The sequence below is a fragment of the Puma concolor genome, chromosome B2 (assembly GCF_028749965.1).
Source record: "Puma concolor isolate L17-30 chromosome B2, mPumCon1.1.hap2, whole genome shotgun sequence".
NCBI classification, from domain to species: domain Eukaryota; kingdom Metazoa; phylum Chordata; class Mammalia; order Carnivora; family Felidae; genus Puma; species Puma concolor.
In genome coordinates this window covers 136,725,371-136,750,210 of record NC_141671.1, presented here as the reverse complement: position 1 = coordinate 136,750,210, position 24,840 = coordinate 136,725,371, and the positions used below count along the sequence as shown (strand labels likewise).

General features: G+C 44.3%; 1 protein-coding gene across 2 annotated transcripts in view; it reads right to left on the bottom strand.

The window, feature by feature from the left end:
* Positions 1–15,668: 15,668 nt before the first annotated feature.
* Positions 15,669–24,840, bottom strand: part of TAB2 (TGF-beta activated kinase 1 (MAP3K7) binding protein 2) — a 91,750-nt gene continuing 82,578 nt past the window's right edge. For both annotated transcript variants that reach the window (XM_086708103.1, XM_025925698.2), the window contains one exon: positions 15,669–17,633. In XM_086708103.1, coding sequence (XP_086564229.1) covers positions 17,491–17,633 — 143 coding nt within the window. In that variant the 3' untranslated portion in view covers positions 15,669–17,490. The remainder of the gene's footprint in view (positions 17,634–24,840) is intronic.

Genomic DNA, 24,840 nt, shown 5'->3' with positions numbered 1-24,840 from the left:
TCTAGAAAAGGACCACTCTGTTTAGCACCCCTCTGGGCCTCTCAAAGCTCCAAACTCATGATGTGGCCGCAGACCCGCACATCCAGCCAGTACCTCCCACTGTGACCTTTGTGCAGGCCACACTCCCTTCCTCTCTCTGGACCCCAGGCTGCCTGGACTTCTGTCAGTTCTTCACATATGCCACATCTTTCCTGCCACAGGGCCTTTGCATCAATTTTCTCTGCTCCTGCCCCACCTCCCCTCCAAACTCCTGAAATTCTCCAAGCCCAGAACAGCATGGAGTCCCAGGGTCCCTTCACCGGTCAGCGGGCTCCTGGCAGCCTCCCTCCTCCAGGGTCCTTCCATCCCACCCCGCGAATCTGAATCCTGGAAGCCCGCTTGTCTTGTTTATGACAGAACAAGTGACTGGGCACACAGGTCCTGGATCTCTCCCCAGCCTGTTCCCCTCATTCAACTGGTGCCACAGCCACCCCATCTCTTCAGGCCCTTGCTGGATAAGAGTGGTAAGAGTTGGGAAGGTAAGACAGCATCTCAATATATCACGAGATTTAAAAAGGACATATAATGACGGGCACTGTCACCCAAGCCGTCTGAGGTCCCTTACTGCTGTCCGTCGGTAGAGATTCTCTTTCATGGCTAATGAAGACCTTTCTGAGAAGGTGATTAAGTCTCATACACACTGTGCTTCCCAACAGAAAACAAAACGAAGCAAATCAGGGTGCTTGATTCCCCTTCTCCCGGCTTTACTGCTATATTAGAACATTGCGTGAGCGTAGGACACACGATGTGATGATTCCATTCTCGTCTATATTGTGAGATGAATACCCCAGTAGGGCTAGGTAACACTACCACCGCCTCACATATTTACCCCCCCTTCATTTGTGGTAAAAACATTTAAGATGTACTCTTTGAGCGACTGTTAAGTAGACAGTACGGTCTTGTAAACTGTCATCGCCGGGCTGGGCAGGAGATGCCCAGAAGTCAGTGGCCCTTGACCGACCCACCCCTGGCTCCGTGTCAGAGTCTGGCTTTTTACGATTCCACCTGTGAGATCATATGGCATGTGCCTTTCTCTGACTCATCTCACCTAGGCCGGCTCCGTGTTGAGTCCCCTTGCTCCCCAATGGCCAGGAAGAGCACCCTGTCCGACTGTCAGGGAGCACCCTCCGTGGGAGCTATCTAAATCTGCCTTTCTTTGAGAGCCCGCCGTCCTTGGAGCTAATGGTGGAGGTGGGAGGGGGATTTTGCTGCGACAGCCGGAGCCATGCATCCCTCGGATCTCTCCCTGCGGGAAGCACAGATGACAGGCCTAACTGCTCCCCTCTGGGTCCACCGCTGTGTTTGCCCGAAGGCCACTTTTCCAACGAGCTGCTCCCAGCCAAGGACAGCATGGCGGGAGCACTCATTCAGCCCCTTTCCTGAGAGACAGATCTCCTCCGTCAGAGGACTCAGCCCTCTTTCCTGCTCTCTCTCCTCCTGCATTGCCCTCCAAGGTTCTCCTGTCGTCTCCCGCGTCTTCCTTCTTTATCCTTCAGGGCTCTGCCCCCAGGATGTGTCTCACACAACTCACCAGTCTTTGTAGCTCCTTCTCAGAGGACCTGAACCAGCACAGGGGACACGAGAGGGGCTTAAGGACCGGACGGCTCACTCCCCAGAGGGCGAAGAGGGCACCGCCCTGAGGGGTGTGTGAGGCAGAGAGTCCCTGGTACGTCGTGGCAGCCCCGTTATGAAGATCCCGCGGTGGTGACCCGAGGTTGTGGGACCCATCCTTCGGAGGGGGAGACGGGGGACCGTGTCTCCAGGGGGCGCCGTGTTAGCTGGTGACCGCTGCACGTATTGAGGCCTTGCAGAAAGATAGTAAGGACGGAGGGCTCTTAACGAGCACAGAGAGGGTGGGTGTGAGAGCCAGAGGGCCTCCTTGCAAAGACGCCTCTGTCTCCTGTGGGGGGAAGAACGGACACAGCTGAACGGTGAATGGAGGACCCGAACGTCACAGAACTTGAGAGACGTTTCAGAACTTGGTCAAGGCAGGTCCGTCATGTCGCTAGACTCATTGCCCTCACTGGAAAACCTGGCCCGCAAGCATGGGAGGGGGACGTGGCATCCCCATGGGTGCCTCCAAGAATGTGGGTTCTGCTGAACACCCCCCGCCCCGAACCCTCAGGGCTTGCAGAGGTGGCCAGCCCGTCCCTAGTAAGAGAGCACGTCCCCTGTGCTGAAAGACGCTGCAGAGGCCTCTGTCCTACAGAGCTGACTTTTCTCCAGCCTGCAGACTGGTAACTAGGGTTCGATCCCAGCATAATTTGGTTGTATACAGACTGCACTTGGCCAGGGAGGAGAATGATTGATTATGTTCCAGAAGAAGAGCAAGAATTAGCTAGTATGCACAGGATGTAGGGAGTATCTCTGGCATTGGATGCTGAAGGGCTTGATTAAGGGGGCTAGAATTTAAAGTTGGAGAAGCGAGAATTTATTGATTGGGGGGCGCTTTATTGGACACAGGATTTAACACCGTAACAAGGCCTCCAGGGGAGAGGGCAAAATCCTGCTGAGGTGGCCGCTAGAAGCCTGGGAGTGTGGTGGCCAACACTGAGCGAAGTGAAAATGTCCGAGTTGCCCCAGACGGGAAAGGAAGGAATAAAGAGACAGAGGGGAGTGGTCGTACTGGAAAGCATATCTTATTTGAGGCAGGAAGACTGGGAGGACAGAGAAAATGTTCCAGAGAGGACTCCAGGCCATTAGGAAATGCACTGATACAGGGACCCAGCATCACTAGGAGGTTCAATGGTAGCTTTCCCCCGCAGCCCAGGGTTGATGGCGAAGGGATGGCCACCCACCCCCATGAAGCCATAGAGGCCATGGAAGCACTAACCACCAGAAGCTGGGAGGTTGCAATCACTATAATGACCAGCAAGAGGGAAGGGGTGGCCATGGGGACTTGGCTGGCAAGAATCACAGAGGTGGTTACTAGATCATGGGGACCCTAGAGCCAACTTTTTCTGTAACAGAAAAAGTCAAGAACGGAAGAGCAGAAAGCTAAGGGAAGTTGCCTAAATAGAGTCGTGATGTACTTTAAGTGGAAGGAGAAGTGGCCCAAGGGACTAATACTGATCTCTGGGCAGTAGTCAATGGCCTGGCTGTCTGACCAGGTGCCTGGAAAGAAAATGACTGGACGATGGGAAAGAAGGAGGTCTGGGGTAGAGGCACGTGAAGGGTACATGGAAGTCGGCATGAAATAAGATTTTTGTACCACCCATATGTCCACTGGAAGAGGCATTGAACAACGAAGGAGACAAGCACTTAGCCAGTGGACGTCTGTCAGGTTTTGTTCTTGACCCCCTGGAACTGGCACGATGGGCACATGAATGGAGTGGCTACGGTTGCCATGATGGAGGTTATATATATGCCCAGCACGAAAACTGTCACTTACCAAGGCCAATTGAGTTACTTAACTGCCTCTGACTTTCTAACCTGTCAGCACTGGAGGCCGAAGTTGAGCCCCTGATGTGGCCTGGCCCTCTTCCTCAAGGACAACCACCAGCCCCATTTGGCCCATTGTGTTGGGAGGGCTGTCAAGGTAGATACACATTCTTGGTGTGTGTTTGCCTTCCCTGCCCCCAGAGCTTCAGCCAGCTTCATCATCGGGGGCTTCCTGGATGCCTCACCCATGGGCACAGAGTCCCACACAGCAAACCTAAGACAAGGGGATGCTCGTCACAGAGTAAGAGCTGTGGGAGCGGTCCCTGATCCTCAGAGCCATTGGTCCCGTCACACACTGCCCCAGTGCAGAAGCAGGTGGCTCCGGAGAAAGGACACCCCCCCCCCCCCCCGACTGCTCAGCTGCGCACTGGCTCGGGAGTAGCATTCGGAAAAGACGGAGCCATCTTTTCAGGCATTAAGTCAGAAACCTGTCCAGGGTAGTGACCCCAGCCAGGGTACACAGGGCTGGGAAACGAAGGTGGGGGGAACAGAAGTGGCTCCACTCACCAGGAGTACCAGTGACCCATCCGAGATTGTGCCCTTCTCGTCCCCCAGCTTTGGGGTCTCCAGGCTTGCAGGTCCTAGCAGGTCCCACGGAACTACAAGGTACTGCCGCGGCAGGGCGCTGCGACCCTGGTCTCCGGCGACCAGCAGGTGAGGCGTCGCCGTCCCGATGCGCGGGAGGAGGCGGGGCTGCGTTTTACAGATGGGACCAGGGAGGTAATGTGTGTGGCGCCCCGACGATCCCTGCGGCCACCTCCTGGCACTCTCCTGCCACACAGACGTTTGCAGCCCACGGGCAGGGCCGCCAAGGAGAGGGGGGAGGTGCGGATCGCACCGCCGCGGCCACCGTGCAGACCTGCCGAGGTGACAGCCTTGGTGAGGGAAACTCAGAACGGACGGCGGAGGAGAAAGGGGCAGCCGTGGTTGTGGCCCCGGGACCTCCGCAGTGACAGGAGCCAACCTGGTCCTCGGGAAGGGCGGGGGGGAAGCGCGCGGAGTGAGGACACTGAGGTCTGCGACGCACAAGGCCGGGCGGTGACAGCGGCAGGCGCACCGGCCCCTCCGCGCCCAGCCTTCCGGCGCTTCCCTCCGGTCTCCGACCCCTGACCGGGCACCGGGGCTCCTTTAGGCCCCTCCGCCGGGACGCGGGACTCCTCCGACGCGCGGCGGCGGCCGCGGCCCCACCTGCAACCTGCCCGGGGCTCCTCCCGCCCCCGCATCCCCGCCCCCCGCAGCTCCACCCTTCCCGGGCCCCGCAGCTTCGCCTACTTCACCCGCCCCGCCCGCCCTTCCCCTCCCCCTTGGCCCCGGCCCCCCCACCCCCACCCCACCCCACCCCCGCAGCAGCTCCGCCCCCCCTCTCCCTCGGCTCCCCCGCAGCTCCGCCTGCCCTTCCCCTAGGCCCCGCCCCCTGCCCGCCCGCCGCAGCCCGGCCCATTCCCCCTCTTTCCCCCCAAGCCCCGTTCCCCTCCCTTTAGGCTCCCCTCGACCCCGCAGCTCGCAGCAATTCTCCCTGACCCCCACCCCCACCCCCGCACTTGGTCCCCCGCAGCTCCTCTCCCCTCCCCGAGGCCGCGGGCCCCCACCCCCACCCCCACCCAGCAGCTCCGCCCGGCCTCTCCGCAGCTGGGGCCGCTCTGCTTGGGAAGCTCTACCCTTCGGCCCCTTCTGTGGGGCTCAGGGTCTATAGGGAAGTTTACAGACGTGGAAACAAAAAACAGACTTCAAGCCGAAATCCATTTTGCTTTCTGCGAATTCAGCGCATTGTTCTCGTTTTTCTCACGTGCCCTGGATCACCGAAAGAACCGGTGGTGGCTGGGTGGGGAGAGAGCTGGGAGCTCGGCATGTGGGGGCCACAGGCATACAGGGCACCCCAGCGGGCTACCCTGGGGGCCGCGCGCCGTGGGGGGCACCGAGCCGGTTACTTCGCCGCGGCTGCTTTGGTTCCCGTTAGCGCCTGGCGAGGGCGGTGGGGACGGGCGGTGGGGACAGGTCTCACTCCAGTTTAATGCCCCTCCCTCCACAGCTAACAGGTGGCGTGTGAACGCCTGTATGCTCACGCAGGGGAGGTGATGGCTTCACGTGGGTTTTCTAACCGCCCCTCCTGAGATGGAGTTGAGAGGGGCCGGTGTGGGGGGTGCTGATGGCTCCCCTCGAGCCCTGAGCCCCCCCCCCCCCCCCCCCCCACCGACGAACCGTGGCTTCCTCTGCTTAGCATTCGTTGCAGCGTCAGGTGCTCGGGAGCCCGCCACACAGTGTTTGTGCCGTCTTTTGGAATTAATCAAAACTTTAATCCTCTGCTCTAGCAGCTTCTTTTGAACTGTGGAAATACCAACCTTGTAAGAAAACAGTTCTTCTGAAGGGAAAACTGAAAACAGCTTAAACTCCTCTCTGTCAAGTTTTTTCCGGGTGAGCAATGTTTTCAACTTAAAAACGTTCCCTTGTAATTATGCCTCTGCGTGTACTGGTGCTTTTCTTCTTGCTTGCCTTCCATTCTGTTTATTCAGCAGTTAGGAACGGTGCCACATTGGACTCAGCTGGTGAAAGACGCCCTCATGATGTGCTTAGAAAGCAAGAACGTGGAGCCCAAGGAAAGAAACCAACCACACGTGTGGTTTCCCCAACGCAGCATTAGGTAGAAGGGAATCATCCCTTTGCGATGCCCTCCACTCTCCCTTCCTTATTAAAGACAACACTGACGGAAAGACGGCGAAAAAGAAACAAAAAAAGTCAGATTTAGGAATCCATCCAGCTTTCAAAAGAGAAAATCAGATGCTGCCCCGCGTACCACAAATGCAAGATACAGGACGTGCAGTGTTTAGAGCAACGTGGACGAGCCTTCAGGGAGCTGGGACACGGATGCTGCTACTTGCCTGCTTCGCTTGCCACCCCGCCTCACCCACAAACCAGTTCTCAAGTGATTAAAAGCTACTGTTCTGAGCATTTAGTAACACCCCCTTGACTATTGAGGTTCTTTACTATCTCACAAAGCAGAAGCAAAGAGCCTTAAAGTTTATAGTTTTCAGTGAAGGCGATGTTCACTCCCATCCAGAAATTTATTCTTCTGAATTTGAGCATTTGCTCCTTAGGAGAGAACCTGAAAACAAAATCCTGTAAGACTACTCTCAAAGCAATTGGGCAGCATATAGGGCAGGCACATAATGAGCCCGGCGCTGTGACAGCTCAGTCATGGGAGAGCCCAGGGGACAGATGAGCACGGGGATTAACACTAAGGCTTCTTCACTGTTATGTGACCAGAACTCAGAATGTTTGGCACACAGGAGTGCATTGTCTGGGTGAATCAAAAAGAAATCAAATTTCTAAGTCAAGGTTTAACTTGAGAAAGCAGGAACCTCTGATAGTTTTTTTGGATTTGTCAGCCTAAGATGCTGCATGCGAATGTTACCAGAGATGTTAATTTTACAGAGAAGAGAATTATAGAGTTCAACATGTACTTTCATGAAAACACACCTGTAACTGGGAAAACTAAAGGTGGGTAGCTGCCTGGAGAAATCTGTCTGTGCTGAAGGCCAGAGGTGGTGCCTGCAGTGGGAGCATCGTGGATGCTGGGGACGCTTTATGGGACATCAGACGGTGGCTGCATGGGCATTGAAGCACCGCCAGAACAGAGCAGCTCTTACCTCCCTGAGAATGAACGATCCTGTGGAAGAATCAGAAGAACCAAAGTACTAGGCTGGTGCTGATGTCGGTCTACACACGGCAGGGTCCACTTGGCCTCTTCACAGTGCAGAAGCGCTCACCGATTTCACGCGAGCTCCCTTGAAGAACATGACGCTCCCAACCACAGATGGCCCCATGCAGTTGTCTTGCTCGGCATTAATTCAGTAGTGTTACAGTTTGAGAAGAAACCCCGCCAGGTATATTGGTCACCAGATAGCTAGTGGTGATAGAGAGGAATTGGTATCTATCCTACTAAGACGAAATTGTGAATCAAATCCGAGTTAGCAACAGGATGGGTCATGGACATTCCCCAACTGGATTACGTCGGGGAGTTTTTAGCTTTAGATATGACGGGGTTGTACTTTATACCCGATCATTACTAAGGGAGCATCTAGTGGTAATTTGTTTTGTGTTTCTGCTTTTCCACTTACTTGCCTTTCTCATAGGTGTCTGTTTGTCAGGATGTGGGAAAGGTATTGAAATATATACCAGATGCTTTCCCTCCTAAAGCTTCTTTTAAAACAAATTTCTTATTTTAATTTATATACTCTCATATACTTTGCATGATTTTTATGTAACAAAATGCACCCATTAAAAAAATTTTTTTAATGTTTATTGATTTTTGAGAGAGAGAGAGAGAGAGAGAGACAGACAGCACAAGCAGGGGAGGGGCAGACAGAGAGGGAGACACAGATCTGAAGCAGGGTCCAGGCTCTGAGCTGTCAGCACAGAGCCCGATGTGAGGCTTGAACCCATGAACTGTGAGATCATGACCTGAGCCGAAGTCAGATGCCTAACTGACTAAGCCACCCAGGTACCCCCAAATGCACCCATTTTTAAACGAATTTTGACAAGTGGATACACCCATGCAGGCTTGCCACAGTCAAGATGTGGAACATTCCCATCACCCCACGCAAGTTCCCTTGTGCCCCTTTTCAGTGAATTCTATCCCTGTTTCTGCTGTCACCACAGTTTTGTCCTGTCTATAACTTTATATGAACGAAACCCTACAGATATACTCCTGTGTCTGGTTTTTTTCACGCCTCTCAATGCACTTTCATTGATATTGTTGCACCATATTTGTCCCTTTTTGATGCTAACACCCCCGATGCAATGATAGACCACCATCTGTTTATCCCTTTACCTATTCATGGAAGTTTGGGTTGTCTCCACTTTTTGGCTCCTATGAATACAGCTGCTATCAACACTGATGGCAGTGTTTTCATTTCTCGGGGGCCAACCACCCAAATTATTTTCATGGCTCCTTTTGCTCACTGAATAAAGTACACTCTTCATCTTGCTTCGCAGAATGGTTCAAATGACCTCTCCCTCCCGTGCTCCTCTTTCAGCCAAGGTTACCTGCAGATCTCCGCGGGGCCCCTGTGGTTTTTGGGCTCCACCATGGTTCACTCTATGCTCTGCATTTTGGAGCATCTTCCCCCGCCTCCACCAGATCCTCACCCACCATTTGGGTCCCATCTCAAATGCTTCCATCATAAATTGTCCCGGACTCAACCATTAGAAGTCATCTCTCCCTTCACTGAACGCTGTACCTCTGTGGACAGCACTTGCCTTCCGCTATAATTCCGGTTGATTCTCATTATTTGTGGTGGTTGTGTCCTATATAGTCTTCACAAACACTGAATTAGCAAGTACTAAATCATTGCTCCTGGGGCAAATGCAGGCTGAGGTTCCCACAAGGCCCTGCTCACATCTTCATCAACCAATCAATACGTTGTTTTATATGTGTTTCTGTTTAATACATTATTGATTCACTAACCCTGAACTCACAGGCTGCACAGCACTATGGCTTAGGCCCGAACAAAATGCATTTTCTCTGTAAGACACGTCACAGCCTGCTTGCACTAAGGAGCCCTAGACGGCAGCAATATGCTTGGAGGTCATTTAAAATTTTTTTTTCAATGTTTGTGTATTTATTTGAGAGAGAGAGAGCGAGAGAGAGAGAGAGAGAGAGAGAGAGAGAGAGAGCGAGCACAAGTGGGGGATGGGCAGAGAGCGAGGGAGACACAGAATCCCAAGCAGGCTCCAGGCTCCGAGCTGTCGGCCCAGGGCTCAGCCCACGGCTCGAAGCCACAAACCGGGAGATCATGATCATGACCTGAGCTGACGTCTGATGCTTAACCGACTGAGCCACCCAGGCGCCCCTGCTTGGGGCTCATTTTAAACAGCAAAATCGCCAAGAAAAAGCACCACAAACGTGCAGCACATGTCACTGACTAGACCGTAAACACGGACCCTTGTTTGCAGTAGGAAAGCCCAAGCAGGGAGGCAGAGCTTTGGAACCTTGTCTGACCTCAGCTGGGAATGTGAGCGTCAGGAGACGGAAATGTTTCATTGACCTGCACATGTCACGAACGGCTATAGCGAGCAGGCAAAGTCACAAGCTGCACAACGGGAGAACGGTGAGGGCTGTGCGTGCACACGTTTGAGTGGAGAAGCATTTGAGGGAAGTAACAGAAAAACACAGTTACGCGAGCTCACCAGATTTACGGGCTGAACTTAAAATTTGCTGTGCGTCTGCTATGTGCCAGGTCCCCGCCGGGAGCAGGGTGCACGGTGGTGACCACAGAAAGAGACCTCGGCCTCACACATCAGAGGAAGAGTCGGAAGACTGGCAAAGGAGGAAGCAGCACAAGTTGGAAGTAAAGCGTCTCCTAAAATGTAAAGATGATTCTAGAGACTGAGAGCTGATAACTTACCATAGCCACTTTGGAGGAAGTAGGAATAAATATCCATTCGCAGGAGACGGAGACGCCTGAAGGCAGCATGTCGTGGTGGTTAAAAGCGGGACGGGAGTCAGAGGCCTGAGTGGGAACTCTGGGCCTGAGTCTTACCAGCTGTGTGACCCTGGGCAGGTCACTTAATCCCTCTGCCTCAGTTCCTGGTCTGTAAAATGGAGATATCAGAACAGCTAGCTCTTTGGGCTCTTCTGAGGATTACATGAGTTCATATTTGTAAAGCATCTAGAATCGTGCCTCACATAGTGAGCACGTTAGTCCTATCTAAAAAACCGTCGGCGCCTGGGTGGCTCAGTCAGTTGAGCGTCCAACTTCGGCTCAGGTCACGATCCCACGGTTTGGGAGTTCGAGCCCTGTCTTGGGCTCTCTGCTCTCAGTGCAGAGCCTGCTTTGGATGGCTTTGGATTCTCCATGTCCCTCTGTCTTCTCCTCCCCCACTAGTGCTCTCTCTCTAAATAAATAAATAAACATTAAAAAAATGAAATACTGCATAGCAGACAATTTATCTGCTGAAGAAGGAGATCTTGTCAGATCAATTTGATTACATCCGTGAGAGGAAACAGGTAAATGAAACATGAGGTAGTTACTTCTACTTGGCTAGGAAAATGCGCTCTTGGCCACTCAAGGATGTGCTAAGAAGAGATGCTCTGACCCCGCAAGATTGAATCACAGTTTGGTCCTGGGGCTAAGCATCAGGATGGCCATTCTGCTCCCTCACCAGAAGACAAGCATTAAGCCCATTCTCCAAGCAAATCAGGACGCAAGAGGTCCCACGTCCCACTATACTCCATAAAACACGGTAGAGGAAGCTAGACCCTCACTAAAACAGATGGTGTAAGGAAAGACTGAAGGCAGTTCGTCATTCTGTCTAGAGAGGACAAAGCCGAAATGTTACCAACCTGCACTTTCTGAGAATGAAGGACTTTTTTTCTCAGTATCACGCCTGTAGAAAACAGAGGAAATAGAATCAGTGACACGCGTTACAGCAATAAAATCCTTTTACTTGTGGATGGACGGGTCTGTCAAAATGCCATGAAAATGGAAGCCTTGTACGACTCTGGGGAGGGGGTCCTCACGATCTCTGCACTGCAGCAAATGTAGATTCCACAGCACAGATGCTCAGAGGAAAAAGTGACAGTTGGCCTAAGGTTTTCAGTGAGTCCTGCTTTTTCTTTATTTCACTTGTCTTAGAATGTGGGGGCCATTTGTTCCATGTAATGTGAACCCACTGCATTTAACCGTAGGTTATTAATGGTTATGAATGATGGAAGAGAGATTGTGGTTGGTAAAGAGAGGAATACAAGTGTGCAAGTTCCAAACACTTTTGCTGTATGTTTTTGCGTTTTGATATTAAATATAATTGTAACTGTGGGACACTTCACAGTCTTAACAAAAATCACCTATGATCATTCACTGCAATGAGATTGTGTGTACGACTTCTCATTCAGTGGCTTCATAGAGCCAGGTTGCCCGGGTTGGTAGTTCTAAGATGTGTAGACTGTTCTATGGAAAGAATCTGGTTCTTCAGCATATGGGTTTGTGAAATAATTCTATTAAAAACCCAAAAGGTAGTTAATTACTGTTGGTAATAGAACGTACATTTGATGGCAGTCATCACACAGGCAGTGTGTTGGTCCTACATACACAATTCACAAATACACTCTTTGCTGTCATGCACCTGGTCAGAAGCCTGCCTTTTCACCTTTCTTGGGAAAAAGGAGGAGAGGGTTATTACACCTTCTTCATTCAATTTTCTTTTTTCTCTCTTCTCTTGACCAGTGTTCTCAGAAAAACAAAACAAAACAAAACAAACAAAAAACTCTCTCACGTCCCTCTGCTTCAGTTGTGAGTTAAAAAGTTTTTTTGATCCTTATCATGTCTAAGAACAAGAAGCCACTCAAATATCTGACTCCAAGAAAAGGCAAAATTTAAGCTTTGAAGTAAAATCAGATAGAACAGAATCAGGGGCCTCAATTTCAAATGCCAATGTCTGTATTTTCCAGAATATCCACAAAGGTCTCTACTTTTCCACACAGAAGATAACTGAAACATCCTATTATTTTGTTGCATTTACATATCCCAATAGCATTGTGCCATATCCTAGTATTTTAAATGCAAAGCATTCCTATTAACTACTGGCTGGCCTGGGAATCTGTAACTTATATTGGTCCTATGTGAAACATAGCGGCTGTACCCATCGTTTAAATGTTAGAAATGGCCCTCAATCATCATCATCACCATCAACAGTTACGGACCTCTTTCTATGCATACGGGTATTTACTGTGGAGACACAAAGGGCTACGTCTTAATACCTACCCTGTCAGTTTATGACTGGACAGGTCAAAGCAGCAATAAATGCCAAGTGGGCAAAAAATATAGCAAGTGCCACAAGAAGGTAGCTTGGGAAGGCCTCATGACCTTGACCCCTGACCTGATCCTTGAAGGTTTAAACTCAGAGAGAGGAAGTGGAATGGACAAAAGTACCTTGGTGGGGATGTGCCCTAAGCCTAAGGGAAGTGAACAGGCTGATTGTTCTAAGAGTATTCCGTTGGAAAGTAACAAACCATCCTGAAGACAAGCTACAGAATTTTACAAGTAAACCCAGTCAGCTTATTGTCAGGAAACAATAAAGATTTCTAAACAGGGGAGCATGGGCATGGTGTTACCTCTAACCCTGGCTGCACAGTGCAAGGAAGAGTAAGAAACAGGAGGCAGGAGAACCAGGAAGAGCGGTGTGAAAAGGCACTTAGCTGTAAGAAATGACGGGTGGGCTCACAGGTGGGAATGGCAGTCTGGTTTTTTGGTTTTTTTTTTTTTTCTTTTAAAAATCTCTGGAAAGCATTTCCATGGCAGAAATATTTTAGTGTTTGCCCACTGTGCTATGAGGGTCAATAAACACTTTTGGAATATAGTTTGGGTCAGAGGGAGGATGTATTCCTGCCCTAAAGGGGAAAAAAAGGAGGTAAAGTAGGGGATTGGTAAAGAGAGAGGCTAGAATGACGTGTACCTTCGGTCAATTTCAGCCTTGAGACAAATATGCAAATGTGCAAACACTGGAGTAAGTCCTTTGAAGAAAGTGTTTATTTTCCTGGAGAAATCATGTCATACTCCACCATAAAATACACGTTCTTTAGATAGCTGGACACACAACAGAAATATAAACACACTTGATCTTCAGGTTAGCCTTTGATAATCTTGGCAAAACAAGTAAATTTTGACATTAAAGGGCAAGAAGTAATTTAATCGCAGTGACCAAAATCCCAAATTCTGGTCCACCGTGATGTCCCTAGGCCACTTCAGACAAATAATAGCAAACTTACCGTTTCATTCATTCACACTGATGAGAAAAATGCATCAAAACCCATTCAAAAACATGACCCACTGCTTAAGGATAGGGAAGTTCCTAGTGAGAAGGGGTTGGCTCAGATAGTTTCACCTTAAGGCTCTCAGCACTCCTGTGAGGCAGGCTTAACATAATTAATATAATTATCTTCATTTAACAAGGCAGGGAAATAAAAGCAAGGAACTATCCTAGGGTCACAGGGTAAATCTAGGGAGATGCCAGAATTGGACCTCAACTGGCCTGACTCTTAAGATGAGGGGTCTAGGGAACAAGGTGCCATAGTGCTAAAAATGCAAATGCACAGAGTATAGAGTTGTTAACTCACTATATTTTATCCCTGAAACTAATAGAACACTGTATGTTAACTATACCGAAATTAAAAAAATCAATAGCCTCCAAGTGCTTTCACAACCTTTCTAAAGAACTAGGTAAGTCAATCAACCATTATAACAGGGCAGTTCTATTTTTGAACCTAGAATATAGGAAGAGATTTATAGTTGTAAAGACAAGGTATTACAGCAATCATTTCTGTATGATTAACTACATTCTCTTAAACAAAACAAAAAAACAAACCCAGTCTATTGCATACTGAGGGTTGGAAAATCCTCCTTTAACAAATATAAAGCTACAAAATTGTGTTTTCTTTAGCAGTCTTTTCTCTCAGTTGCTTTACTTCAGATGGAAGCAATAAAAACTAAAATGCAGCCTCAAACCATTTCATCTTCAAGTAACATGGATATAATAATTGTAGCTTCTAAAAACTGGAGTCAAAAATATGTTTGTCACAGAGAAATAGAAGTATTTTGTAATATCATAAGGGAAGTTATGCTAACACCCAGCATGAAGGTATTAAATCTGGAACGGCCTTCAGTGCCACTACAGATTTAACATCATTTTCTAAGGCAATACAGCCAACTTCAATCACTCAGGGACTGAATATTATAGCTTACACCATTCACTTCTTAAACCCATCACCGCTCACTGGACTGTCCCGTCAACATTTAACTGGGATAGAGGTATGATGAAATGTCAGGGAAGTCTGCGCTTTAAAAATGCTTTAAAATACGTTTAAAGTTAATAACCAACATAGTTTTGACTACCTATGGATATGATTCTGTGCACAATTTCAATTCTCCAATATAAAGTCAATATTAGACTGCAGATTCATCTAGATTGGTCACTTAAAAAAGTAAATGGGGGGTGCCTGGGTGGCTCAGTGGGTTGAGCGTCTGACTTCAGCTCAGGTCATGATCTCACGGTTCGTGGGTTTGAGCCCCGCGTCGGGCTCTGTGCTGACAGCTCGGAGCTCGGAGCCTGCTTCTGATTCTGTGTCTCCTTCTCTCTCTCTGCCCCTCCCCTGCTCGCGCTGTCTCTCTGTCTCTCAAAAATAAATAAATGTAAAAAAAAAAAAAAAAATTTTTTTTAAGTAAATGTAAATTTTAAAAGAAATTAATTTTCATACTTTCACAAAAACCTGCAATATGACATACATCTTTGCATAATGTATTAGTTATAAGAGCATATACTGGCCACTATTGTGTTAATATAAGCTTTTCTGAGAAATCCAGACTCCCCGAACTAACTGCCCACCTCACCTTTAAATAAGAGAACGTCAACACCCAAGGATAACAGTGATGAGAAACAGAAGTCCATCTTTCCATCTGAGGTTCTTAGTGTCCGTAATTCTATTTTAGTGCAGTAATTCTTGAAGGTGGTTTCCAGACCACCAGCAAGTCCAGGCCTCATATTCCTTGGCAAAGGGTATTTCTGTCTCACTAGGTTTAAAACACAAATCGAGGCAAGGCAGGGCTTTCTACGGTTACGACATAAAGAGATCAGCAAACGCTACTTTCTTTTTTTCATACTCAGAAAAACCAACTTATAGTTTTCGGAAAGTCTTAATATAGAGATTCTCTTCAAGAGAAGCACCACTGGGATCCCCAGCACCTACACATTATGGGATAAAGTAGATACTAAGTGACTCCTCCAGCCTAATGGCCCAAGATATCACGCTTCCAATGAGGTAAACGGTAAAAACCCAAAAAGAAATGAAAGGAAAAGCAGTAACGACGAAAAAGAAGCAGTATTACATTGTTTTTGGCTCAGTTGAAACAGGGTCGCTTTCTTTCATTAGTTAAGAAGCCTGAGGAAATGGCGAAAAATCGTCCAAGAGATGCAGTTGAATGCCATCTGTCACGAGAAGACTCTAGGGAATGAGTTCTCTCTGATTTCAATTAACTATCAAATGTTCGGCTGGGGTAGAAACTGTCTTCTGTCCCACAAACTTCAAAAACAAGTCACAAAATCCACATTAGAATATAAGTTTTTTAATTTTTATAAATAACTTATCTGTTACAAAGATAGTTTACCCAGCTAAATCACAAAACCATCAACTCAAGATATCCAAATTACGTTTTATTAATAAAACAAGTAAAAACTGATTTATCAATCTTCACATAGAACTGCAGATGAAGCTGAAAAACAAGGCCTAGTTTTAAAACAAAACGTATCAAACGTAAGGGCTTTGGGTCTATGGGCTAATTAACTAGGATTGTCCTATTTCTTCCCATATACAAGATGCAAAGCCCGGAAGTCGAGGCTCTGACATTCATACAGATCACCTGTAATAATCCTGCCTATTTAAAAAATATCCATTTGCAGACATTTACAGTGGGTGACAGTCAACATTATCTCCTACCTTTTTGCTACATTTCAGCACTTCCCTTAGCCCCGTTCTAAGCACTGATAGATAATTTCATAATTCTGCTCTTAAATGCATACTGTTATTTCTTTTTCTTGATTTCATTTAGTTATATACATTCCCGATCATCTGAATATTTATTTTCCTTATAAAAATAGATCATCAAAATAAAGAGATGCTTGAGGTTGCTTCAGTGTTCAAGTTTGCTTGTTTTTCTTTTTTCCAGCTTTCCTTCAGTTGTCCTAAATATGACTAGCCTCGTTTTATAAATACGCATGATACTGCCACCAAGTCAGGTTTAGAAATGGACTGCCCCAACAGTAAAGCATTTAAACTTCTCCCCACACCAGGGCTGTAGGTACGGCCGCTGTTGCTGGTTTTGCAAACTGTACTTTCCCGATCGTAATCTCCCGTGAGAGTTCTGTGGGACACCAGGCAGATGGAGCAAGCTCAACCTTGTTGCTCTGTCAGTGGGTTAAAAATACCTTTTGTTTTAAGCTTCCCTGTGGGAGATCAAACACCGTTGTGCCACCCACTGCCGAAGTCAGTACAGATAGTGTGACTTATCGACGTAAGTCTTGGAATATTTCCTGCAATTCACTGGGCAGCATCTGAATGTCTTCACAGAACATCGGCACTCATGAGGGCAAAGTACAGAGTGAGTAGAGGAAGGTTATTTTGTGCACAGCTTCATTTCATTAATGCTTTTTTTTTATTTTAAGGCATTGCTTCTCTCAGGTAAGGCTTAAAAAGGGACATGATCGTGCTTAATCACTAAAAGGAAAAAAGAAAATTAGTTAACAAAAGACTATTACACTATACATATAGAAATATAAGAAAATAATAAAGAAGAAAAGAAATCACTTAAAGCAGACTCGAGAGATCTGTACAGTAGGAAAAGCTTTGGGATATTTCACTGCATGTTTGTACAGACAATGCATGCTGCTTTCCTTTTCATCTTTAGAGCCCAGATGCTGGCTTCACAGAGTGGAGACGTTTTCAGGGAAGACAAAGACAAGGCCAAGAGTACCACAGATTCATGAAGTTCTTCCCCCATCCATTGGCACCATGCGGCAGCAAACAGTTTTTAAATAGTTAAACCTTGTTCCTTTTCTTCATGTTTGTAGTGTTTCACCGAAAGCTTTAAAAAAAAAAAGCCATCGTTCTATTCCTTCCTCCTGTCAAAATTCAGTAGTGACATGAGGGGGAAAAGGTACTGGGAACACCTAGGCATTAATAGATTGAGAATTATCCATAACGGGCTACTGGTAACACTGTACATGGTTAGGCAGCGGGCAACCAAGTCTTTCAGCAGATTACCTTTCATGTGATGAATTTCAACTGCCCATGACATTAGACTGAGGTATTATTAGCTCTGTGGGCTGACATTTACCATTAGCACAACACCATCCTGTCACACCTTCAATTTGACAAAATCCTATGTAGCAGTGAAACTTTTCCCCTGATGACAGACTAGTTTCTTGAACTTCAGATGTGGTTTTAGAGATATAGGGCCTTTTGGCTCAGAAATGCCTTGGCATCTCACACTGTTCACAGCGGATTAAGGCTGGATGGTTCAAAAAAGTACAGGCAGTACAATTCCACTGAGCCCCCTCATCATCTTCTGTGTCTTGAGTCTTTGGTGTTTTGATGGTGGACCTTTGATCTATAAGGAAGCAAAAGAATGATTTTAGAAGCAAAAAGCATGAAGTCATCAATTACTGGCAACTTTAGACACTGTAACTGCACAGCAGGAAAGCAGCCTGTCAAGCAAATGAAGCCTCGACCCGAAACTGACACAAAGCTCCGTTCTCTCCAACCTCTAGGGAGCCGGTGCTCTGTGCCGGGGAGCCAACATGGACATGACGGGGTCACCCCGCTATGTCCTTCAGGGGAAAAGAGCATCTTTTCTCCAATTTATATATAGCAGGAGAAAACCGGAATCAACTCACAGGGGACCCAACAGCAAATTCCCATGTCACCTTAAGACTGGGAAAAGGTATCCATCGTACTGCAATACTGACAAAGTTTATATCTCATTAATGCTAGAGTTTCATTCCCCACTGAAGCAGTATTTTTATTTCTGTTTTCTTCCAGGAATGGACGTTTTGTTAAACGTCCTCTATCTGCTAAGAATGAATGTAAGCCTTGACCAACACAAATAAAAATAAAAAGATGAGCTAATTTCTCAAATCCTCACTATGTCTCAACAATAGACTTGGAGAAGCAAATTGAGTATAAACATTTTACCATCCTTTATCTCTCAGTTCATTTTAAAAGCCTACTTATTATGGAACAGTAGACAGAACACGAGGTGAAGTTCTGTTCCTGGGTCTGCTACTCATTCATGGCTTTGTTCTGTGATCTCAGATAAACCACACACCCTCCAGGTCTGATCTTTCTCATAAACTAAAGCCACTGCAGCTCTAAGAGGCCGATGTTCTAGACTGCTTGAAAGGATTAAGGTATCTTAAATATCAAGAATAATTATATTCCTCCAAGGCTGTATCTAAGATGAAATTACATTTATGAAACTACTCTTGTGGGAATCCCATTAGAAATGTTAGGATAGAGTTCCTGCAAATTATTCAGGGAGGTTTAAGGTAAAAGAAACACGTGTTGCTTGCTGGAATCTCCTGCTGAGGTTTACAATGTAAAGATTCAAACTATGTTAAAATGCTGTCTATTAATTTGCAAATTCCACCTACTCTACTGAGTTGGTAACTAAATGATAGCTTTTCAGATAACCTAAAATACACACTGCGGTATCTAGTAGATAAAATATAGGAAGTCAAGTTTTTATAACAAATTTAAAATAATTAAGTGATGTTTGGTATTCTGTCCCCCTTCGGCAGCATCTTTTTTACTGATTAGTCTGAAAGAATACTTACTTTATTGCAAAACTGTCGACTTTCAGGCATTGGTAGCAATTTTTAGGCATCATGACAATTTTTGCCATATGCAAGAGCAACCGAAAGTGTTATTTATCCAGTAATTTTCTTTAAATCGAGTAAGTTAAAAATATCTAATTAAGGGTTTTGTAAATGAAAATATTTGAAAAATCAAGGGTCTGAAAATACTAGTTAATGTTTCCTACCCACATTAAAATAAATAGTTAAGATTTATTTTGACATTTTACCATTTAAAATGATTTCACATTTCACACTTGGGAAACACTTTTATTGAATAATTGTTTTAATCTCGGGCTCCATCCTACTTAATTAGAATTTTGGTCTCACTTAGGTGTTAGAAAACATTTAAAAAACTGGCACATTTAAAAAACGTTGTCTATCCTTTTTGTTTAACTACAAAAGTTTTTAGGAAGGGGTACTATTTGTATTAACATTTTAATCTATTATTAAACACCAGCATTATCTTCATTATTTAGATATCTAAGGTAATCAATAGGGGAACTACAAATTAAAAAAAAATTTTTTTAAGCTTTATTTATTTATCTTGAGAGACACAGAGACAGTAAGGGGTGCGAGTGGGAAAGGGGCAGAGAGAGAGAATCCCAAGCAGGCTCTGCACTGCCTGCTCAGAGCCTGATGGGGGCTCGAACTCACAAAACTGTGAGATCATGACTTGGGCTGAAACCAAAAGTTGAATGCCTAACCGACTGTGCTACCCAGGCGCCCCTAGGGACCTACAATTTTTTTTTTTTTTTTTTTTATGAAAAATCTCCAATGGTTTTCTTATATCTGCACAATCTCATTTGGTACTTAAACTTACCAATCTTTTTATTAGAGGTATTTGGAAACCAGAATTTAAAAGGAGGAAGTTGGATTGCAAAGGATGGCTTGTGATTTCCACACTAATTTTAGCCGTTAAAAAAAACAACAACACTGCAGTGTAAAGCAGAACTGTAAAATCATTTCTAACTAAATAAACCTCTATAAATGAAACTAATAAATAATTCTCTATTTTAGCCCTAAGGGAAGACTGTTTGATTCTATATTTCCCCAAAATAGCATACAAATTTTTATCTTTTGCGAACAAGCTAGTAAGAATTTTTTTCTTTCTTTTTTTGGAAATAATAATATGCCATATTTCATCATTTGACATGTTATGAATGTTTTAAATTGAAGGATAGTTGGCATACAGTGTTCTAGTAGTTTCAGGTATACAACATAGTGATTCAACAATTCTATACATTACACAATGCTCATCATGACGTAGTTACCATCTGTCACCGCACAAAGTTACTACAATATTGTTGACTATATTCCCTATGCTGTACTTTTTGTCCCTGTGACTTACTTATTTTATAACTGGAAGTTTGTGCCACTTAATCTCCTTTACCTATTTTGCCCATCTCCCTCCACCCCAGAGGCCGTTTGTTCTCTGTATTTATTAGTCTGCATCTGTTTTGTTGTTGTTGTTGTTGCTGTTTTGGACTCCACATATAAATGAAATCATATGGTATTTGTCTTTCTCTGATTTATTCACTTAGCATAATACTCTCTAGGTCCATCATGTTGTCATGAATAAGATTTCATTCTTCTTTATGGCTGAATACTACTCCATTGTGCACATGTGCACGCACACACACACACCCCACATCTTCTTTATCTATTCATCTATCAATGGACACTTAGGCTACTTCCATATTTTGCTTATTGTAAATAATGCTGCAATAAACATAGGGATGCATGTATCTTTTCAAGTTCATGTTTTCATTTTCTTGGGGTAAATACCCAGCAGTGGAATTACTGGACTATATGGTATTTCTAGTTTTTGAGGAACTTCCATACTGTTTTCCAGGGTAGCTGTACCAATTAAAATTCCCACCAACAGTACACAAGGGTTCCCTTTTTTCCCACATCCCCATCAATACTTGTTATTTCTGGTCTTTTTCAAATTGAGTTTTTAATTTTTACTTCTTGTCTTTTTGATTAGCCACTCTGAATGGTGTTACTTCATTATAGTTTTGATTTGCATTTCCCTGATGATTAGTGATTTGTAGCATTTGGAAAAAGTCTACTCAGGTCCTCTGCCCGTTTTAAAATTGGATGATGTGTGGGGTTTTTTTGGTGTCCAGTTGTATGGTTCTTTCTATTTTGGATATTAAGCCCTTATCAGATATACTGCTTGTGAATATCTTCTCCCATTCAGTAGGTTACCTATTTATTTTGTTGGTGATTTCCTTGCTGTGCAAAAGCTTTTTAGTTTGATGTAGTCCCAATATTGCTTTTGTTTCCCTTGCCTGAGGAGTCACATCTAGAAAAATGTTGCTAAGGCCAATGTCCAAAAGATTATTGCCTGTGTTTTCTTTAACGGATTTTATGGTTTCAGGTCTTACATTTAGGTCTATAATCCATTTAGGGTTTATTTTTAAGTGGTCCAGTTTCCTTTTTTTTTTTTTTTTCCCAGTTTCTTTCTTTAGACACATGTAGGTGTCTAATATTCTCAATACCATCTATTGAAGAGATTATTTTTTCTCCATTTATATTCTTGCCTCCTTTGTTGTAGATTAGTTGATGATATATGGGTGGGTATTTCTGGGCTTTCTATTCTGTTTCATTGATCTATGTGTCTATTTTTGTGCTGGTACCGTATCTTAAAATCTGGGATTCTGATACTTCCAGGTTTGGCCTTAAGATTCGTTTGGCTCTTTGGGATCTTTCAGGTTCCACACAAATTTCAGGATTATTTGTTCTAGTTTTATGAAAAATACTATTGGTATTTTGATAGGGACTGCACCGAATCTCAATGTAGACTGCTTTGGTAGTACAGACATTTTAACAATATTAAGTCTTCCAATTCACGAACATGATACATCTTTCCATTTGTTTGTGTTGTCTTCAATTTCTTTCATCAATGTCTTATAGTTTTCAGAGTATAGGTATTTTTTCCTTCTTGGTTAAATTTATTCCAAAGTATTTTACTTTTCTTTGATGCAACTATAAATGGGATGGTTTTCTTAATTTCTCTTCTGCTACGTTGTTGCTAGTATATAGAACTGCAATAGATTTCTGCATATTAATTTTGTATCCTACAGCTTTACTGAATTCATTTATTAGTTCTAACAGTTTTGTTGGTGGCATCTTCAGGGTTTTCTATATATAGCATTATGTCATCTGCAAATAGAGACAGTTTTACTCCTTCCTTATCAATTTGGATGCCTTTTCTTTTTCTTTTCTGAATCTGCAGCTAGGATTTCCAGTACTATGCTGAATAAAAATGGCAAAAGTGGACATCTTTGTCTTGTTCCTGATCTTAGAGGAAAAGCTTTTAGCTTTTCACCAATGATTATAATGTTAGCTGCGGGTTTGTCATATGTGGCCTTTATCATGTTGAGGTATATTCCTTCCAAACCCACTTTTGTTTAAAGTTTTTTTTTTTTTTTTGATGTTTATTTATTTTAAGAGAGAGAGGAAAAGAGAGAATCTCAAGAAGGTTCTGTGCTCTCAGAGCAGAGCCTGACACAGGGCTCGGTCTCATGAACCATGAGATCATGACCTGAGATGAAATCAAGAGTCAAACGCTCAACTGACTGAGCCACCCAGGGACCCCTTGTTCAAAGTTTTTATCATGAACAGATACTGAATTCTGTCAAATGCCTTTTCGGCATTTATTATGGTGATTATATGGTTTTTATGCTTCATTTTGTTAATGTGGTATATCATGTTGATTGATTTGTAGATTTTAAACCATCCCTGCATCCCTGTAATAAATCTCACTTGACTGTGGTGAATGATCCTTTTAGTGTATTGTTGAAACTGAGTTTGCTAATATTTTGTTGAAGATTTTTGTATCCATGTTCATCTGGGATACTGGCCTGTAATTTTCTTTCTTTTTTTTTTTTTTTTTTTTTGGTAGTGTTTTTAAAAGGTCTGGTTTTCTATCAGGATATAATGCTGGGCTTGTAGAATAAACTTGGAAGTTTTCCTTCCTCTTTTATTTTTTGGAATAGTTTGAGAAGGATAGGTACCACCTCTTCTTCAAATGTTTGGCAGAATTCACCTGTGAAGCCATCTGGTCCTGGACTTTTGTTTGTTGAGAGTTTTTTGATTCCGGATTCAATTTCGTTACTAAGTTATTGAAATGTTCAGATTTTCTGTTTCTTTCTGATTCAGTCCTGGAATAATGTTTGTTTCTAGGAATTTATCCATTTCTTCTAGGCTGTCGAAATGTTGGCACATAATTTCTCATAGTAATCTCTTATAATCTTTTGTATATCTGTGGGTGTTGGCTGTTACTTTTCCCTTTTCATTTCTGATTTTGAGTCCTCTCTCTTTTTCCTGATGTGTCTGGTTAAAGATTTATCAATTTTGCTTATGTTTTCAAAAAACTAGATTTGGTTTCATTGATCTTTTCTATTGTTTTTCTTAGACTCTATTGTATTTCTACTCTGATCTTTATTATTTCCTTCTTTCTACTAATTTTGGTTTTGTTGTGTTTCTTCTAGTTCCTTTAGGTGTAAGGTTAGATTATCTGAGATTTTTCTTGTTTCTTGAGGTTATATTGCTATGTTGCTATAAACTTCCCTCATAGAACTGCTTTTGCTGCATCCCAGAGATTTTGAAACTGTGTTGCCATTTTTTTATTTGTCTGCAAGTATTTTTTTACTTCCTCTGTGATTTCTTCATTGATGCATTGGTTGTTTAATATGTTGTTCAGCCTCCACATACTTGTTTTTCCCCAATTTTTTCCCTGTAAATGACTTCTAGTTTTGTAACACTGTGGTTGGAAAGATGCTTCACATTTCAGTTTTAAGTTTACTGAGACTTGTTTTAAGGCATAATATGTGATCTATCCTGGAGAATGTCCCATGTGTACTTGAAAATATGTACTCTGCTACTTTTGGATGAAATTTTCTGTTAAGTCCATGTCTTCTAATGGGTTGTTCATAAGCCAATGTTTCCTTATTTTCTGTCTGGAAGATCTATCCATTGATGTAAGTGGGGTTGTAAAGTTCCCTACTCTTATTGTATTACTATCAATTTCTCTTTATGTCTCTTAATATTTGTTTCATATATTTAGGTGCTCTATTGGTGGGTGCATAGTATTTATAATTGTAATATCCTTTTGCTGATCTTTTTATCATTACATAACGCCCTTTTTTGTCTCATTAGAGTCTTCATTTTAAAGTCTACTTTGGGGGCACCTGGGTGGCTCAGTCAGTTAAGCATCTGACTTTGACTCAGGTCATTATCTTGTGGTCCGTGAATTCGAGCCCCGTGTTGGGCTCTGTGCTGACAGCTCAGAGCCTGGAGCCTGTTTCAGATTCTGTGTCTCCCTCTCTCTCTGCCACTCCCCAACTCACACTCTGTCTCTGTCTCTCTCTCAAAAATAAATAAACATTAAAAAAATGTTTAAGGGGCACCTGGGTGGCTTGGTCGCTTAAGCGTCTGACTTCGGCTCAGGTCATGATCTCACGGTCCGTGGGTTCGAGCCCCGCGTCGGGCTCTGTGCTAACAGCTCAGAGCCTGGAGCCTGTTCCAGATTCTGTGTCTCCCTCTCTCTCTGACCCTCCCCCATTCATGCTCTGTCTCTCTCTATCTCAAAAATAAATAAACGTTAAAAAAAAAATTAAAAAAAAAATCTACTTTGTGTGATATAAGTATTGTTACCCCAGTTTGTTTGTTTGCTTCTATTTGCACAGAGTATCTTTTTCCATCCCTTTCAGTGTCTTTAGGTCTGAAGTGAGTCTCTTGTAGGGAGCATATACATGGGCCTTGTTATTTTTATCCATCTAGTCACCCTATTTCTTTTTGATTGGAGGATTTTGACCATTTACATTTAAAGTAATTACTGATAGGTATGTACTTATTGCCATTTTGTTGTTCTCTGGTTGGTTTTGTAGTTCTTCTCTGTTTCTTCTCTTGCTTTCTTCCCATGTGTTGATTACTTTCTTTAGTGTTGTGCTT